The sequence below is a fragment of the Spermophilus citellus genome, assembly GCF_964194105.1.
Source record: "Spermophilus citellus genome assembly, chromosome: 8".
Classification (NCBI taxonomy): domain Eukaryota; kingdom Metazoa; phylum Chordata; class Mammalia; order Rodentia; family Sciuridae; genus Spermophilus; species Spermophilus citellus.
Genome location: NC_138189.1, coordinates 31,523,750 through 31,544,207, shown reverse-complemented (window position 1 = coordinate 31,544,207; position 20,458 = coordinate 31,523,750). Strand labels below are relative to the sequence as shown.

At 36.0% G+C, this 20,458-nt stretch overlaps 1 protein-coding gene across 1 annotated transcript in view; it reads right to left on the bottom strand.

Annotated features, from left to right (window-relative positions):
• Positions 1-20,458, bottom strand: part of UBE2K (ubiquitin conjugating enzyme E2 K) — a 72,824-nt gene that overhangs the window by 35,512 nt on the left and 16,854 nt on the right. Inside the window, exon 2 of the mRNA XM_081302955.1 lies at positions 3,177-3,270. Within this exon, the coding sequence (XP_081159081.1) occupies positions 3,177-3,270 (94 nt within the window). The remainder of the gene's footprint in view (positions 1-3,176; positions 3,271-20,458) is intronic.

Sequence of the window (20,458 nt, the reverse complement as noted above, 5' to 3'; positions counted from 1 at the left end):
GTTCCTTTACCACTAAGTTATTTTATTAGTCAAAAGAAGAAAACTAAAAAAAAAAAAAAAAAAACTGAGTTTAATAAACACACATCACAGCAATTTTTCAATGGGTATTCTACTTCTCAATCTGATTATTTTAAAATACCATATAAAATGACTTCCTCATTACCTAATAGATTAAAAAAATGTCTAACATTCTACATGTAAACTTCTGCTTTTGCTTTTTAATTTAAACCAAAATTAAAAAACACATAGAGGCTGGGGGTATAGCTCAGTGACAGAGCACTTGCCTGGCATGTGAGAGGCCCTGGGTTCAATGCCCATCATCAAATAAAAACCAAACAACTAGCCGGGCACAGTGGGGCACACCTATAATCCTGCCAACTCGGAAGGCTGAGACAGGAGGATTGCATGTTCGAGGTCAGTCTCTAACTCTTAGTGAGACTGTCTCAAAATAAAAAATAAAAGGGGCTGGGGTTTTAGCACAGTAGTAAAGCATCAATAGGTTGGATTCCCCAGTAACACCAAAAGAAGAAAAAAGAAAAATAAAAAGCCTAAAAAAAAACAACAAAAAAGTAAGAACCCTGCAAGAAACATTATTTAAACATTTTTCTTACATTTCTCAATACTCTCAATACTTATGACAAAAAGAACAGAATGAGATAGTATAACTCAAATATCCAAAAAACATATTAAACCTAATCTTATCAAAAGACTGTCTTATTTAAAAGCAGAAGCAGGATTAAATACTTAGTTACCAAACATTTTTAACTAAATAGAAATACAAAAAAGTGTGCTTTATCCAATTTAAAAAAAAAAAAATCACTGGGACTGCGATGGTGGCTCCATGGTAGAGCCCTCGCCTAACATGCATGAGGCACTGGGTTTGATCCTCATCACCACATAAATGTAAAATTTATATTGTGTCCACCTAAAACTAAAAAATATTATATATATTTTTTAAAAATCACTTACCTATTAAGAGTTGCTAAGAAGGTAAGAAATTTTCCTCATCTAACAATTAAGCTCAGGAAGTATCTTGTCTGTTACAAAAATTTGCTGGAAGAACTCTAGAATAATACTGTTGCCTTACTGCCTTCAAAAAACAAAACAAAACAAATCCCAAGGGGCTGGGGATGTGGCTCAAGTGGTAGCCCGCTCGCCTAGCATGCCTGCGGCCCGGGTTCGATCCTCAGCACCACATACAAACAAAGATGTTGTGCCCGCCGAAAACTAAAAACTAAAGATTAAAAAATTCTCTCTCGGGGCTGGGGATGTGGCTCAAGCGGTAGCGCGCTCGTCTGGCGTGCGAGCGGCCCGGGTTCGATCCTCAGCACCACATACAAACAACGATGTTGTGTCCGCCGATAACTAAAAAATAAATATTGAAAAATTCTCTCTCTCCCTCTCTCTCTCTCTCCCCCTCTCTCTCTCCCTCCCTCCCTCTCCCTCTATCACTCTCTCTTAAAAAAAAAAAAAAAAAAAATCTCTCTCTCTTTGTCTCTCACTCTCTCTTTAAAAAAAAAAAAAACAAATCCCAAAAAGAACATTTAGTCAGGAGTGGTGGGACATGCCTGTCATTCCAGCAACTCAGAAGGATGAGGCAGGAGATTCCAAGTTTGAGGCTAGCCTCTACAACTTAGCAAGACCCTGTCTTCTCAAAATAAAAAATAAAAAGGAATAGAATACAGCTGTGATAAAGTGATTCTGGGTTAAATTCCCAGTATAAATAAAAAAATAAAGCATCTATACAATTCAAGAACTATTATGCCTGCCTTCAAGAAGCAGCAAGTATAAACGAGCATTTGCAATTAAGACAGTTAATTTTTTGTAAGATATAACTAAAGGTCTCTTCTATGTTTACTATCAAAAGGACTAAATAAGCAGTGTTCAGTGACACATGCCTGTAATCACAGCAACTCAGGAGGCTGAGGCAGGAGGATTCCAAATCAGAGACCAGCCGTGGCAACTTAGCAAAAACCTAACCCCAAATTGATCAATCAATCAATCTCAGGATATAGCTCACTGGTAAAGCACTCCAGGGTTCAATCACCAGTATCACACCCACCCCTCAAAAAGACATACTAGAGTCTTTAAATTTTTGAATAAGGACAAAAATATTCAAGAATATTAGACTTTTCTCAATTTGGGGGGTTAACTATTCATTACCAAATTATAGAACCACCATATTCAGAATAATCATAATTACCCCTCTTCCAGTATCAATCCTGATTCACTCCAAAGTAGCAAGTTATTAAAAATATAACTTTGAAGTAAAAGGCTATTAAGCCTCAAATCCCAGCTGTGCCTCTTCTTCATATCAAATCTTAGATAAGTTAATTAACTTCTCTGAGCTTAAGTTTATCTATAAAAAAGTGATAACAAATCTTATGAGGTAAGTAGAGTTAAGAACCAAACATATGAGTATGCATACATGTAATGCTTCTAAAGAGCTACCACATATTGTTACATGCTTTCTACTAAACAAATATCTGAATACCTAGATTCCAAGAACCGTGGTTATGCTACTTAATCCAAATTTATAATATTAATTCATGAAGATTTGCCTAACGAGAATTAAAATGCTAAAGCTTCTCTTTATATATCTTACCCTCAATTCTGTGGTCTACAGTAAAGGAGATACAGACTTAATTTGTGACCATAAACTAAGTAAAGCTATCTACTTTCTTTTCTATAAATCTAAAAATGATCACTCAAAACTTTCCTAAATAAGAAAATTAAATACATGAACTACAACCAATATGAAGATATATGAGTGAATGAAATGCCATATGACAAATGGGAGAGGAGCTTTAAAAAGCAAAAACAAAGTTAGTCAGAAATTTAAGGCAAGGTTTGTTATAAATACCATATGAAGGGTAACTTGAGAGTCTACAGACTATATAAGAAAGAGGCTTAACATTCTATTATGTTTTAAAAATTCTAACCTGCACAACCTGTAAATTAGCTGTGCTAAATCTCTTTTGGGGAAAGAAAAAATTCAGTAAGAAAAGTCAGTCTGGATTAAGTGTCTAAATTTATCATTTTAAAAATTGCTGTATATACTAAGCCAAATGTAGTTACCTTCTATGTAGTTTATAGATGCTCAAAATTAATTCTGATTTAATGTTTCAGACAAGTTCTAATACGCACAATATTTTGATACAGAAAAAAGTACTTGCCTTCATATGGTGTGTCTGGAGGTCCTGCTATTTCTCCTCTTAATTCTGTAAAATTCTCATCTACAAGATCTACTTTAATTTGATTTTTGCTCGTCTTAAAAATAAACAGAAAATAAATGTTAGTTACGTCAACAAGGAAAAGGCCTATTTTAAAATATTACCTATAAAAAACTTAAAGCCCCTCTTTCATAGATTTATCTACTCTAGAAAAATAAACCGTCCTTTTCTAGGACGTAATTAGCCAGTTTAAGAGTATTTAAAACAAGGAAAGTAAGAAATATTAACTTCAATATTCTTAATGAAATAACACCACTTTGAACAATAGAACAAATGGCTTGTTGACTTTATGGGAAAGTTATTAGAGAAAAATAGCAGACAACTTATTTATATTTGCTAACTCTACATATGTCAAGTCCAAAGTGATAAACCTATTCATCTGTAGTTAAATGTAGTTAAGATTTTAAACCTTCAGGGAACTTCGGTTCTGTTCAATGGAATTCACATTAATATTCCCAAGTACCTACCTGCCTATAAATGGTACCTCCACTTATGCTTTTATCCTAATATCTTACTGTTTTTATTCCATATTCCTAATATATAAAGTCCTTCCCTTCTCTCAATTTAAACCTAAAATACAAATTTAACAAAACAAAATATATATACAATATATGTATTTTGTTTTGTTAAATTCATTATTTTTACTTAACAGATATAATACATCTACTTTTATAACAGAAAGTCTTGCCTAAGATTTCAAGAGTAAATTTTTCTGTTTTGGAACCATCTTTTTAAAACTTGCTTACTGGATGGAACAGTGTTAAGAATATCTGCTTTAAGGTCCTCAGCTTCTTTCACCACACACACACACACACACACACACACACACACCAGTTTCACTTTTTCTATACTAAATATTTTTAGTACAGAAACAATGTATAACTTAAAATCCAAATTCCTAAAATTTCATGACTTCTTGAAAATATATATGTGAGGAGGGTGCTAGGAATTTAATCCAGGGATACTTTCCCACTGAGATAAATCCCCCTTCTCTTTTTAATTTTAAGACAGGGTCTTGCCAAGTTGCTGAGGCTGGCCTCAAACTTGCAATTCTCCTGTCTCAGCCTCCCAAATGGCTGGGATTACAGGCGTGCACCACTGCGCCCAGCTTCATGACACTCTTCTAATAACACAGAATTACCAAAATTACTTTAATGTATTTTTAAAATGTTCTAATTAGTATTGGTTTATTTCATAACCTTTGTTATGCTTCAAAGTATTTCATATTTTTCTGAAAATGCTTTTATCCAAAAAGTGAAATTGAATTATAAATATGCACAAAAGAGAAACTTCTTCCTGTGCCCCAGAAAATCATTACCATTCATGGTGTTGTGGCAGAGAAAGAAATGTACATTTTAGCAAAAGTAAAAATACTTTGTCTGGTATGTACAAGAATAAACAATGTGATGAAAACTGAAGGCATCCAACTTTTACTGACCAATTTAAGAAGCCACAAGTATTAACTATAGATTTCCATTTCTCCCCCTAAAACTTTTAAGGAAAATCAGAGCAATCAGATCTTTTACTTTACTTTAAAAGACCTCTATAGCTTCCTCTAATCTCCTCTAAAAAGAAATACCCTAAAATGTTAGTATATTAACGAATGTAATTAGACTAAAGTTTTGGGGACGAATAAAGGAGGTAAAGAAAGATTAGAAAATCTGCTTTCTAGAACTATCCCAATTCTGTTTAGTAAAATATTGAATAATTATTAATTTTTATACCTCTATCGTTTTATGTATCCACAGCACCCAAACAATAATTTAGAGGGAAAAAAATAGATCTTTTTTTCACCGTAGGAAAAAAACACTATTAGTTTATGAAAATTTTACTAAATAAGTTGAAAATACCATCACCATGATATACTCCCATTACAAAAAAGCATACTACATGGTCTAGGATCAAGCTTTACCTGCAGATAAATAAGATAAAAAGAAAATGGACATTAAAAAACAAGGATTTTTCAGTTTAATTTTTCCATCAAAAACAATGATCCTTTATACCTCCACAGTGTAATTTAAGCATCCAATTATTTTATAATCATACAAAATTTGAATCCCAGTGCTCCCATAAACTAAAATCCCAGCTCAAGACTCAGAAACATAAGGAAGACATAAAAAATGGCAAAAGATGACATTATTAGAAAAGTCATGGTTTTTGGAGCGTATAGATGTGTGCTAAATCCTACTTCTGGCACTTGTGATATTAATATAAACATGTCACTTATATCTAACTTAATTTTATTCCTGTAAAATGAGAATACGCATACCAGAATTAAATGAGTCTCCTAGATAGACAAAGATCAAGTGTTAAGTACAAGTATTAAGCACAAAACCTTTGATTTCAAAGCCCTATTTTGTGAAATTCATTTCATAATTCTGCTGCCAATCTAAGAACAGAATGTGATTTCAGAAAATAAATACGAAAACAATGTGTCATTCACTTTAATGACTGCAACAACTAAGGAGTCTTATGGATGAAACCCTGAAGAACTGTTATTTTTGCACTACTCTTCTTTTTTGACAGTATGGATATTGAACCCAGGAATGTTCTACCACTATGCTACATCCCCACCCCATTTTATTTTTTATTTTGACATAGGATCTCACTAAATTGCCCCTGCTGGCCTCAAACTTGCAATCCTCCTGCCTTGGGCCCTCAAAGATGCTTAGATTATAGGCATGTGCCACCATGCCTGGGTTGGAACTACATCTTTTGTAAGGATAGCTGCAAAGCTACTTTATTAACTACACTTTCTTCTGACTCTGCTAAACACAGGAGAACTTCTGGAAGTCGTGTTTTTTCCTAATGTTCACTTTGAAGAAGCTATAGCTAGCTAAACAATTTTTTAAAAAACATTTATTTTTCAGTTGTAGGTGAACACAATACCTTCATTTTATTTTTATGTAGTGCTGAGGATCGAGCCCAGTGCCTCACACATGCTAGGCAAGTGCTCTACATCTGAGCCACAACCCCAGCACTAGCTAAACAATTTTTACATAAACTATTTTATTAAGATGTAAAAGCCCAAAGCTGTGGCACCTGCCTATAATCCCAGCAACCTGGAAGGGGAGACATGATTCCAAGTTCAAGATCAGGATGAGGAACTTAGGGAGACTCTGCCTCATTAAAGGTTTTTACAAAACCTTTAAAGAAGAATTAATACCAATACTTTTCAAGTTATTCCAGGAAATAGAAAAAGAGGGAGCTCTTCCAAACTCATTCTATGAGGCAAACATCACCCTGATTCCGAAACCAGACAAAGACACCTCAAAGAAAGAAAACTACAGACCAATATCTCTGATGAACCTAGATGCAAAAATCCTCAATAAAATAATGGCAAATCGGATACAAAGACACATTAAAAAAATAGTGCACCATGATCAAGTAGGATTCATCCCTGGGATGCAAGGATGGTTCAATATACGGAAATCAATAAATGTTATCCACCATATAAATAGACTTAAAGATAAGAACCATATGATCATCTCAATAGATGCAGAAAAAGCATTTGACAAAGTACAGCATCCCTTTATGTTCAAAACATTAGAAAAAATAGGGATAACGGGAACTTACCTCAACATTGTAAAAGCTATTTATGCTAAGCCTCAGGCTAGCATCATTCTGAATGGAGAAAAATTGAAGGCATTCCCTCTAAAATCTGGAACAAGACAAGGATGCCCGCTCTCACCACTTCTGTTCAACATAGTTCTAGAAACACTGGCCAGAGCAATTAGACAGACGAAAGAAATTAAAGGCATAAAAATTGGAAAAGAAGAACTTAAATTATCACTATTTGCAGATGACATGATTCTATACCTAGAAGACCCAAAAGGTCTACAAAAAAACTACTAGAACTAATAAATGAATTCAGCAAAGTGGCAGGATATAAAATCAACACACATAAATCAAAGGCATTTCTGTATATCAGCGACAAAACTTCTGAAACGGAAATGAGGAAAAACACCCCATTCACAATATCCTCAAAAAAAATAAAATACTTGGGAATCAACCTAACAAAAGAGGTGAAAGACCTATACAATGAAAACTACAGAACCCTAAAGAAAGAAATAGAAGAGGATCTTAGAAGATGGAAAAATATACCCTGTTCATGGATAGGCAGAACTAACATCATCAAAATGGCAATATTACCAAAAGTTCTCTATAGGTTTAATGCAATGCCAATCAAAATCCCAATGGCACTTCTTGTAGAAATAGATAAAGCAATCATGAAATTCATATGGAAAAATAAAAGACCCAGAATAGCAAAAGCAATACTAAGCAGGAAGAGTGAATCAGGCGGTATTGCAATACCAGACTTCAAACTATATTACAGAGCAATGGTAACAAAAACAGCATGGTACTGGTACCAAAACCGGCGGGTGGACCAATGGTACAGAATAGAGGACACAGAGACTAACCCACAAAGTTACAACTACCTTATATTTGATAAAGGGGCTAAAAGCAAGCAATGGAGGAAGGATAGCATCTTCAACAAATGGTGTTGGGAAAACTGGAAATCCATATGCAACAAAATGAAACTAAACCCTCTCCTCTCACCATGTACAAAAGTTAACTCAAAATGGATCAAAGACCTTGATATCAAAACAGAGACTCTGCGTCTGATAGAAGAAAAAGTTGGCTCCGATCTACATATTGTAGGGTCAGGCCCCAAATTCCTTAATAGGACACCCATAGCACAAGAGATAATAACAAGAATCAACAATTGGGACTTACTTAAACTAAAAAGTTTTTTCTCAGCAAGAGAAACAATAAGAGAGGTAAATAGGGAGCCTACATTCTGGGAACAAATTTTTACTCCTCACACTTCAGATAGAGCCCTAATATCCAGAGTATACAAAGAACTCAAAAAATTAGACAACAAGATAACAAATAACCCAATCAACAAATGGGCCAAGGACCTAAACAGACACTTCTCAGAGGAGGACATACAATCAATCAACAAGTACATGAAAAAATGCTCACCATCTCTAGCAGTCAGAGAAATGCAAATCAAAACCACCCTAAGATACCATCTCACTCCAGTAAGATTGGCAGCCATTATGAAGTCAAACAACAACAAATGCTGGAGAGGATGTGGGGAAAAGGGTACTCTTGTACATTGCTGGTGGGACTGCAAATTGGTTCGGCCACTTTGGAAAGCAGTATGGAGATTCCTGGGAAAGCTGGGAATGGAACCACCATTTGACCCTGCTATTGCCCTTCTCGGACTATTCCCTGAAGACCTAAAAGGAGCGTACTACAGGGATACTGCCACATCAATGTTCATAGCAGCACAATTCACAATAGCTAGACTGTGGAAACAACCCAGATGCCCTTCAATGGATGAATGGATTAAAAAAATGTGGCATCTATACACCATGGAGTATTACGCAGCACTAAAAAATGACAAAATCATGGAATTCGCAGGGAAATGGATGGCACTAGAGCAGATTATGCTTAGTGAAGCTAGCCAATCCCTAAAAAACAAATACAAAATGACTTCTTTGATATAATGAGAGCAATTAAGATTAGAGAAGGGAGGAAGAGCAGGAAGAAAAGACTAGCAATAAACAAAGACATGAAGGGGGAGGGAAAGGGAAAGAAAATGGGAATTACATGGAAATGGAGGGAGAGCCGCATTGTTATACAAAAATACATATAAGAGGCTGTGAGGGGAATGGGAAAATAAATAAGGAGAGAAATAAATTACAGTGGATGGGGTAGATAGAGAGGATGGGAGGGGAGGGGAGGGGAGGGGGGATAGTATAGGATAGGAAAGGTAGCAGAATACAACAGTTACTAATATGGCATTTTGTAAAAATGGGGATATGTAACTGATATGATTTTGAAATCTGCGTTGGGGGTAAAAATGGGAGCTCATAACTCACTCAAAGCTTATGTAAGAAATATGCTATGTCAAGAGCTTTGTAATGTTTTGAACAACCAATAAAAAAAAAAAAAAAAAAAAAAAAAAAACTTCTCGTCTCCAAAACTATGAGACAACAGCACCCACCACAAAAGACTTAGACGTAAACTTAACAAAATGTATTTTAAAAATCTATATGCAGAGCTAGGTGCAGTGGTGCACTCCAGTAATCGAAGCAACTGGGAGGCTGAGGCCCTAAGCAACTTAGCAAGACCCTGTCTCAAAAAAAAAAAAAATACTTTAAAAGCCACACCCCCATGTGGCTCAATGGTTATGCATCCCTGGGTTCAATCCACGGTATCAAAACAAAAGTGTATATGCAGAAAACTACAAACCTCACTGGGTGAGGTGGCCAAGGCACACACCTATAATTTCACGGACTCAGAAGGTTGAAACAGAAAGGTTGCAATTTCGAAACCAGCCTCAACAACTTAGCAAGACATTGTCTCAAAATAAATAAAAAGGATTGGGAATATGGCTAAATGACAAAGTGACTCTGGGTTCTGAAGGAAGGAGGGGAAGGAGGGAAAACTATAATAACCCCAACAAAACAAATATTTAAATAAATGCAGAGATATTCTATATTCTAAAACCAGAAGGGAGGTTCACCAATATAAAGGTGCAATTCCTCACAACATGATCTATAGATTCACAACACCAATAAAATTCCCCAGCAAGCTATTTCAATAGACATTGAAAACTGAACATAAAAAACTAGAAGAGCCAACACAATATTAAGGAAAAACAAAGCTGAATGACTCACAGTATCTGATTTCAAAACTCACTATTAAAGCTATAATAATCAAGATAGCTGGAGGTGGGGACTGGGGTTGAGAACTTGCCTAGCATGTATGAAGCACTGGGTTCAATTCTCAGCACTACATATAAATAAATAAATAAAATAAAGGTCCATCAACATCTAAAAAAATTTTTTTAAAAAGCACAAAATTAGTAAAAGGATAGACACACACCAACAGAAAGCCGAGAAATAGACACATACTCACATAATAAACTGATCTTTAATAAAGGACCAAACTAACAGAGAAAGGATTGTATTTTTAATAAATAGTGCTAGAAATGGACACCAATATGCAAAAAAAAAAAAAAAAATTAGATAAAAAAGTAAATTGCCGTTTATATTTTCTATACTGGCAAAATTCTTAATACCTCATCCATTACCCCATACCAGTACAAAGCTATACCCATAAGGTGATACCAATAAAAATCACAATGGTAACACTGTGTTAAAAGGTAATATTAAAAAGAAGGTATTGGGGCTGGGGATGTGGCTTAAATGGTAGTACTTGCCTAGCATGCGTGATGCACTGGATTTGATTCTCGGCACCACATAAAAATAAAGATATTGTGTCCACTTAAAACTGAAAAATAAATATTAAAAAAAGAGAGAAAGTATTAAACACCATACAATTTATCATACCCTTTACCCTATCATTTCCACTCCTAGAAACTAAGGAAATGATTTCATTATAGGTAAAGGGAAAAATACTAAAAATTATAATATAAATCACTGAATATTAAATATAATGAAAAACCAATAACTGGAAAACCCAACAATTGAGGGATCTACAAGAACTGTGGTACAATTTAACTGAATACTACAAATAAAAGTAAATAAGTGGACCTCTGGCTTCTGATCCAGCCTAAAAAAGCTTGGCAGTTATCACTCCCATAGGAAGAAGTAAGCCTGTTTTAAAAAAAAAAACAAAAAAACTGAAAATGAAAATTCTTCTTAGCTCCATCAGAAAACTGAAGTCAACAGGGCAAAGAGCTATATCCCAAATAGGAGAGACAAGGGAATATACAGAATCACAACTTAAGCAGAGGGAGAAGCTCATGAGAATCTTTGCAGGAACTCCTACCAGAGTAATGTCCCTGAAGTAACTGGAGAATGCTTGTAGGCTAAAGAAAGAACAAATATGAGACTAGCTGGCTGTTATACATGCCTGTAATCCCAGAAATTTAGGAGGCCGAGACATGAGGATCGCAAGTTCAAAGCCAGCCTCAGCAATTTAGCAAGACCCTGTCTCAAAATAAAAAGTAAAAGTAAACCAAGCATGGTGGCGCACATCTGTAATCCCACTGGCTTGGGAGGCTGAGACAGGAGAATCCCGAGTTCAAAGCCAGCCTCAGCCACTGCAAGGCACTAAACAAACTCAGTGAGACACTGTCTCTAAATAAAATATAAAATAGGGCTGGGGGTGTGGATTAGTAGTCAAGTATCCAAGTTCAATCCTTGGTACAAAAAAAAAAAAAGTAAAAGTAAAAGGGCTGGGGAATATGACTCGGTGGTTAAGTGCCCCAGGGTTCAATCCCTGGTACTACCCCCTCCCTCCCAAAAGACTAAAGCTCCCAAATTTTTTTAGGTTTTTTTTTTTTTTTGCCAAGACCACTACAATCAGGTTCTCACACTGAAAATGGGAAAGAAATTCCTTTGTTTCTGGCAGCAGGAGGGAAAAAAAGCAGCCATTTTGAAATAGCTCACAGCATTCAGTTCCCAGACCCCCATATGGAGATCAGAATCTAGGCACATGCTACATCCCCAGCCCTTTTTATTTTCTACTTTGAGATAGGATATTACTAAATTCCAGGATGTCCTTGAACTTGAATTTTCCCACCCCATCCTCTTGAGTAGCTAAGACAAGTATGTACTATGCACCACCATGCCCATCCATTCTTTTTTTGTTGTTGTTGTTACTGGGGATTGAACCCAGAGGCACTTAACCACCGAACCATATCCCCAGTCCTTTTTATTATTTTCATTTTGAGACAGAGTCTTGATAAATTGCTTAAGCTCTCGATAAATTGCTGAGGCTGGTCTCAAACTTGCAATTCTCCTGTCTCAGCCTCCAGAGTCCCTGGGGGATTATAGGCATACACCACTGTGCCCAGCTCTGTTATGTCCTTTTAAACAAGAGGTACCAAAAAATATATACTGTACCAGAGTCTATCAAACTCAAGTTTTACCAGAGCAAATAAACCTGAAGGAAGGAAATATCCAAAATCCAGTCCTCCGGCCTCACCTAACGTTTTCATCTAAAGAGGAAGGTTGACAAAGAAGCATTTGTGAAGGTCACAGCCCAGGTTTATAGATTCATTAACAGACTTCAACCCAATTACAGGACTACAAAATCCTTCCATCCCCCTAACACCTTACCATTAATAGGACTCCTGTATAACAACAGATTACATGTCTCAGACCTAATTTAAGAAGTTTCTAAGGAATTCCTAAGGCAACAAGGGAGGCAAAAACAAGGACACCAGGGGAAATTTTAGCCTCTGATACCTGCAGCTACAGCAAATAACAAACACTCCCTAACCCTTAGTCAGATAAACATAAAATATTACTCTTAAGGCTTATTTACCTCAGTTCTTTTTACCCAATACATCATACTCAGCTTTCAACAACAACAACAAAAAATTACAAAGCACACTAGAAGATAAAAACCACAGAGCCAGAATGAAATATGGCAGAAATGTTAAAAATACAGGATGAATATCCTAATTTTTCCAACAAGAAAAGCTGACAACATACAAGAACAAAGGGGTAATGAAAATAGAGACAGAAACTCAAATAAGAGTCAAAAGGTGGGCTGGGGATGTGGCTCAAGCGGTAATGTGTTCGCCTGGCATACGCGCAGCACTGGGTTCGATCCTCAGCACCACATAAAAATAAAGATGTTGTGTCCACCGAAAACTGAAAAATAAGTATTAATAATTTTTTTTTAAAAAGAGTCAAAAGGTAAAGTTAGAGGGCTTGAGATGTAGCTTAGTGGTGGAGTACTTGCCTAGTAAGCACAAAGCCCTGGGTTCAATCCCCACCAAAGGGGGCGGGGGAATGGGGGGATGTTAAAAATCAAAAGCAGTACAACAGAAATTAAGAACACCTTTTGATGGAGCTATTGGTAGAGAAAATACAGCTAAAGAGATGTCAGTAGAAAGTTTCAAAACTGAAATGTGAAAAAAAGAAATGAAAAGGATAGAACAGAGGGCTGGGGTAGAGCACTTGCCTAGTATGCACAGGCTCTGGGTATGATGATCAGTAGAGAGAGGAGGAGGAAAAAAAAAAAGTACCTACAAGAACTGTAAGACAATTGAAAAAAAGGCATAATGTGAATACCAGAAAAACAAAAAATATTTCTTTTTTTTTCTTTAATATTTATTTTTAGTTTTTGGCAGACACAACATCTTTGTTTGTATGTGGTGCTGAGGATCGAACCTGGGCCGCACGCATGCCAGGCAAACGCACTACCACTTGAGCCACATCCCCAGCCCAAGAAATATTTCAAGCAATAATAAATTCCTCAAAATTAAGAATCTCCCGAGGGGCTGGAGATGTGGCTCAAGTGGTAGCGCGCTCGCCTGGCATGCGTGCGGCCCGGGTTCGATCCTCAGCACCACATACAAACTACAAACAAAGATGTTGTGTCCGCCAAAAACTAAAAAAAAATAAATATTAAAATTCTCTCTCTCTCTCTCTCCCCCTCTCTCTCCCTCTATCTTTAAAAAAAAAAAAAAAAAAAAAATCTCCCGAAATTAAGAGATACCAAATCATAGATCCAGGAAGCTCAGAAAATTCAACAAGAATAAACATTAAAAAAAAAAAAAAACTCATACTACACAAATCATATTCAAACTGCAGAAAAATCAAAGGCAAACAGCACTACTTATTATAGCAAAAGGTTCCAAAACCCTAACCAAGCATTGGATAAATAAATTTAATAAGCCTCTTAGCCAGAACCACTAAATAAATTATGGTAGCCATACAAAAGAATATCACTTATCTGGCTCTATTTTTAAAAAGTGTCTCTGGTTCACTAATTTGCAATATTCCCCAAGGTAAATAGGTAATCAAAAAAGCAAAATACAGAACAATGCATGTATGATATAATCACTAGATAATATTATCTTATAGGACCACCTTTGTATATGTGGTTCACTCTTGACCCAAAACACCTTTGTTATGTGACATATGAGTTTAACACTAGATCTATCCTGAAAAAATAAAGACCAAAAAAACCACTAAATTGACTCTGGAGAAAGCAGAGAACACAGAGGTCAATAGTCACTAAGTTGAAAACTTATTTTTTAACAGTATGTACCCTTTTTTCTATACCTTTTTGAATTTTTTACTATATGAACATACTTTTACTCAATAAATAAATTATATATTTACTCTATAAAATTTCTTCTACAGCTATGCATGATGGTACATGTCTATAATCCCAGTAACTCAGGAGGCTGAGACAAGAGAATCACAAGTCTGAGGCCAGCCTCAGCAATTCAGAAAGATCTTGCTTCAAAATTTAATAAAATAAAAAGGGTTGGTGATGCAGCTTAGTGATAAGATTCCCTTCAGTTCAATGCCCACTACTGGAGGAAAAAAAAAATTCTTACCAAATGTTTTTCATGCTTGATGCTTACAATCAAGCAAAATACACTGTTAAGCATTTTACTAAAATGGGGAGGAAGCCGTGTGCAGATTTACTGAAATGGGTGTGGGGGGGTGCCCAGAAAAGTTTCTAGAAAGTGAAACAGAAAAACTGTACAATATTCACCACTATCATTATCACACAGGGGGGAAACAGTGTTAAAGTGTCACCTCTCTTGCTTTAACAAAAATTTTAAAATATTAGGAGAATAATCTGAGTTTTCCTTCAAACATTGTTCTCTGTAAGACAGTATGCTTACAAATAATTATAACCACTATTTTTTTTAAATCCAAAAGTCCACTACTGTAAACTAAATTATGTAGCACCTCATCAAATTCATTTGTTGAAGTCCTAATCCCAATGTGATAGTAAGAAAATAAATTTATATACTTTATATTAATCAGCCTATAGTATTTTTTTATGACAGCATGAGCTGGACAAGGCATTCACACAGTGACAATAAATGGGAGAGGGATCGTTTGTCACCACTGGAGTTGACTATTATTCCAAATCTTTATTCTGAAAATAAGTAATTTTCACCCCATTTGATGATGGAAAAATCTTCTTTACAGAAGAATTCTGACTCAATAAATTTAAGGCTGACAATTAGGAAAACCACCTTTCTGTAAAAACCCTCAATAAAATAACTGACTTAGGCAAGGATCATCCATAAGTGAATACTAACTTATCAGGTGACAGGATGCTGGGGAACAAGATATTTTCAGGACATAAAAGTTTTAATCCCACAATATATTGCTGGTTTAAAAAGGAATAAAACATATCTTTAAGCTGGGCATGGTGGTGCTTGCCTGAAATTCCAGCAATTCTGGAGGCTGAGGCAAGAGGACTGTAGGTTCAAAGCCAGCCTCAACAACTTAGCAAGCCCCTAAGCAACTTAGCGAGACTCTGTCTCTAAATAAAAAATTAAAAAGGACTTGGGATGGGATTCAGTGATTAAATATGCCAAATTCAATCCTGGGTACTAAAACCCCCCAAAACAACCACAATAAAAACGCTCACTCTTTCTCCTATCTTTTTTAATTTCTTTCCTTTGGTGGTGCTGGGGACTGAACCCAGGGTCTTGTGAATTCGAGGCAAGCACTCTACCAACTGAGCTACATCCCCAGACCTTATATACACATGCTTACCAAAAAATTGTATGAAATTGTGTGGCCCCCATCTTTTTTTTTCAATACATCTTTTATTTTAAGTTGTAGATGGACATAATACCTTTATTTTACTTCTATGTGGTGCTGAGGATTGAACCCAGTGCCTTCTACATGTGAGGCGTGTAAACTACAACTAAGCTACAATCCCACCCCATAGGCCCCAACTTAATCAAATAATTAAACAAGTAACCTTGCCATCACTAGCAATAACTTATGTTTTAGTCTTTTTTGCTGCTGTGATTAAAAGATCTGACCAGCACAAATATAGAGGAGGAAAAGTTTATTTGGAGGCTCATGGAGTCAGAGGTCTCAATCCACAGAAGGCTGGCTCCGTTTCCTGGGGCATAAGTGAGGCAGAACATCATGGTGGAAGAGTGTGGCGGAGGGAAACAATTCATATGATGATCAAAAGCAGAGAGCCACTCCACTTGCCAGACATAAAATTTATACTCCAAAGCCACACCCCCAATGACCCACCTCCTTCATCCTACCCACCTTCAGTCACCACTCAGTTAATCCTTTAGGGATTGGGGTAAGGCTCTCATCACACAATCATTTCACCTCTGAACCTTTTTTGGGGGGGAGGGGGCACTTAAATGCTATTTAATGCCATTTAAGTGAATATGGAGGTTATAATTTTTAAAATTTATTCTAATTAGTTATACATGACAGTAGAATACATTTTGACATATTCTACACAAATAGAGCACAACTTCTCATTCCTCTGTACACGTGTATATAGGATAATATCCTCTGAGCCTTCTTGCATTGTCTCATACACGAGATTTTGTGGGACACATCACATTCAAACCTTAACAACTTATACTAATGTACTTTTTTTAAAAATATTTATTTATTTATTTTAGTTTTCGGCGGACACAACATCTTTGTATGTGGTGCTGAGGATCGAACCGGGCCGCACGCATGCCAGGTGAGCGCGCTACCGCTTGAGCCACATCCCCAGCCCCACTAATGTACTTTAATATGAAGTATACAACATCACTTGAAATCTTGCCCAAAACTGTTTAACCTGAAGTTAATCAAACCTTTACACTAAACTCCCAGTAACTTCAGTGTTAATGACGTGAGGGGGGAAAAAAGAAAGGTGTGTGGTGAGAACTATCATTTTAAAATACCCAAGAATACATTTTTTGTTTGTGAACTTTAAGGCGATCCTGATGTTTTAAAAAGGTATAAAACACTTTTTAAAAATAAATTAATTGGGAAAAATGAATATGAACTTGGAATACTTGGTATCAGGAATTAACAATTTTCTTAACTAGAATGACAAAGGTGATTTTACTTTTAGCCAGGTGTGGTAGCACAAACCTATAGTCCCAACTACTTGAGAGGCTGAAGGAGTATCACTTGAGCTCAAGAATTCAAGAGTGTTACTTTTAAGAAATGCAGGCTAGGGCTGGGGTTGTGGCTCAGAGGGAGAGTGCTTGCCTTGCATGCATGAGGCACTGGGTTCGATCCTCAGCACCACATAAAAATAAAGCAAAGATATTGTGTCCACCTATAACTAAAAAAAAAAAAGAAATGCAGGCTAAAATTGTTTGATGATGAATTATATTCATAACAGTCATATCAACTGTTTGATCTAGATAGTAGAAATACAAATGAACTGTTCTTTCAACTTTTCCATTGGAAAATTTTCTTAATTAAAAGTTAAAAAGTCAGAAAGAGATTAGGGATATAGCTTTTTGGTGGTGGGTTTAATCCCCAGCACACACAAAAGATGAAAAAGATAAATAGATAAAATAGGACAGCTGTTGTTACTGTTATTATTTTGGATTTTGCTGGGAGCTGAACCTATAAGCCTTATGGACCCAAGGCAATTGCTCTACCACTGAGCATACACCCTAGTCCCTGATTTTTCTGTTTGACCTTAAAAATATATATATATATATATATATATTAATGGTGAGAATATGATGAATTAGGGGCTGGGGATGTGGCTTAAGCGGTAGCACGCTCGCCTGGCGTGCGTGCGACCCGGGTTTGATCCTCAGCACCACATAACAACAAAGATGTTGTGTCCGCCAAGAACTAAAAAATAAATATTAAAAAAAATTCTCTCTCTCCCCCCTCTCTCACTCTCTCTTTAAAAAACAACAACAAAAAAAAAGAATATGATAAATTGGACTGCCTGATACACTGCCAGTGCTAAGGTAATTTACAAAGTGCTTTCTAAAAAGCACTTTGGAAAAAATAAAAAATAAATAAAAAGCACTTTGGACATGGGTATTAAAAGTTCAAATACATTTGGGTGCAGTGGCACATGCCTGTAATATCAGCAACTCAGGAGGCTAAGGCAGGAGGATTGTAAGCTGGAGGCCAGCCCCAGCAAATCAGCAAAGCCCTGTTATCAAAATAAAAATAAAAAGAAGAAGGATTGGGGATGTAGCTCAGTGGTAAAGCACCCTGGGTTCAATCCCTAGCACCAAACATATACATACATGAATATTATAACCTAGTAATTTTTCTTCAGGAAATATATCTTAGGAATATAAACTCAGATAAAAATTAAAAATATTGTGTCAGCTACTCACACAGCTAAGGCAGGAGAGTTCAAGGTTAGCCTTGGCAACTTGGCAGCAAGATCCTGTCTCAAAAAAATTAAGACAGCTGGGGATGTAGTTCAGCGGTAAAGTTTCATGTTCAATCCCCATTATAAAAAAAGAAAAAAAAATATGTGAAGATCTACATTCAATATTATGTAGCGGGGAAATATAAACAACTTATGGTTAAGTCAGGTAATATAGTCTTTTTTAAAAGAGTATTTGAAGCCAGATGTGATGGCCCATGCTTGTAATTCCAGCTAAAGGAAGGCTAAAGGCAAATTATAAGTTTGAAGCCAGCCTGGGCAATTTAGTAAGACCCTGTCTCCATATAAAAAATAAAGGACTAGGGATGTGGCACAGTAGTGGAGTACTCCTGAGTTTTATCCTCAGTTTACTGCCACCGCAAAAGAATATTTAATGCCATGAAGAAAACGCAATAAAAATTTAGAGGAGTTGGGGCTGGGGATGTGGCTCAAGCTATAGCGCGCTCACCTGGCATGCACGAGACACTGGATTCGATCCTCAGAACCACATAAAAATAAAATAAAGATGTGGTGTCCACCAAAAACTAAAAAATAAATATTTAAAAAATTCTCTCTTTAAAAAAAATTTAGAGAAAAAATACAAATTAGTATATACATTTAAATCCTGTATAATAAAAGATGCTGATATCAATTGGTATCTGATGAAAGATGGTAGCATCACCTTTGTACATTTTGTCCCCTAAATTCTAATAGAAAAGCCAAAAAATAGGATTGTCTTATGTTCTAATGGATATTAATGAGCTATACACTCTTATTCTTATGGTCATATCCCTGATTTTGTCAACTAAAACTGCACCACCAAAAACTCAACTTCTAAAATCAATTCCAAATTTTCCAGATTCCTAATCTCCTTGGACTAAGTTCACTTCCTTTAGTACTCCAAACATAGTGTTAACTGGCTTCATCATGACCACTCTCCCTCATTATCAATCACTTCTAAAGTCCTAATGTGGGCTGGGGTTGTGGCTCAGTGGTAAAGTGCTTGCCTAGCAGGCGTAAGGCACTGAGCTCGATCCCCAGCACCACATAAAAAAACCTAAATAAACAACCTAAAGGTACTGTGAACATCTAAAACTAAAAATATTTTTAAAATAAAAATTAAAAAAAAAATAAAGTCCTAATGTCCCTCCTCATTTAGTTTAGATTCCATGGATATTATTATAATCATTCTCTGGCAAAATACTCTTAACCTTGATGCTTTCTTCCTTCATGGTACTCACATAAAGCCCCAAAGCTAGTTAACTCATTTCTCAAATAACAACAACAAAAACAACAACAACAAAAAACCCAAACCAAACCAAAAAACACTCAACAACTATGTGCCCTCCCCAAGCACCACAAGAAATAAGGGGGGGGGGGGACTCAACCATCATTAATTGTCCCAAATGAAATTTACAATTGCTCTAAGTGTCTACTCCTATTAAAGATTAATCCCTTCACTTGTTCTGTGAAAATCATCCCCTCCGTTCTTTTCAAGGACTTTGCACCTTCCCTGGCAATCTAAGGAGGGGGGGGGACGACTTTGTAATTACTCTTTAACATAATCAATTTCCCCTGTTTATCAACATCCTGTTCCTGTTAGAGGAAAATCTCCAACCATAGTTGCCGTTTTCCTAACTTCATAGTCTTTCAGTAACCCACTCCATTCACACATCCATCTTCACCATTCCAATAATAACACTTGTCAAGGTCATTAATGATCACCATGTTGTAAGCTCAATGGTCACGACAAGGCAGACCACTGTCTTCTTAAAACTGTCTTTTCTTGACTTCAGTTATACCACACACCTCATGGTTTCCTAACACAACAACTAATAATTCACTCCCCTTATCCTCTGCTGGTTCTCTTCAGTTAAACTTCAAAATGTACAAAGGGCACAGAACAAAACCCAGAACTTCATCATAGAACCTCACCTTTTCTTGCAAATTTCTCTTAAAATCGCAGATCTAGGCTTTAAATATATCATATAAATATATATACACATGTTTATATGTGTGTTCTATGTATGCCAAACCTATCTCCAGAATTCCAGACTGATAGATTCAACCACTTGCTATTTTCCCAA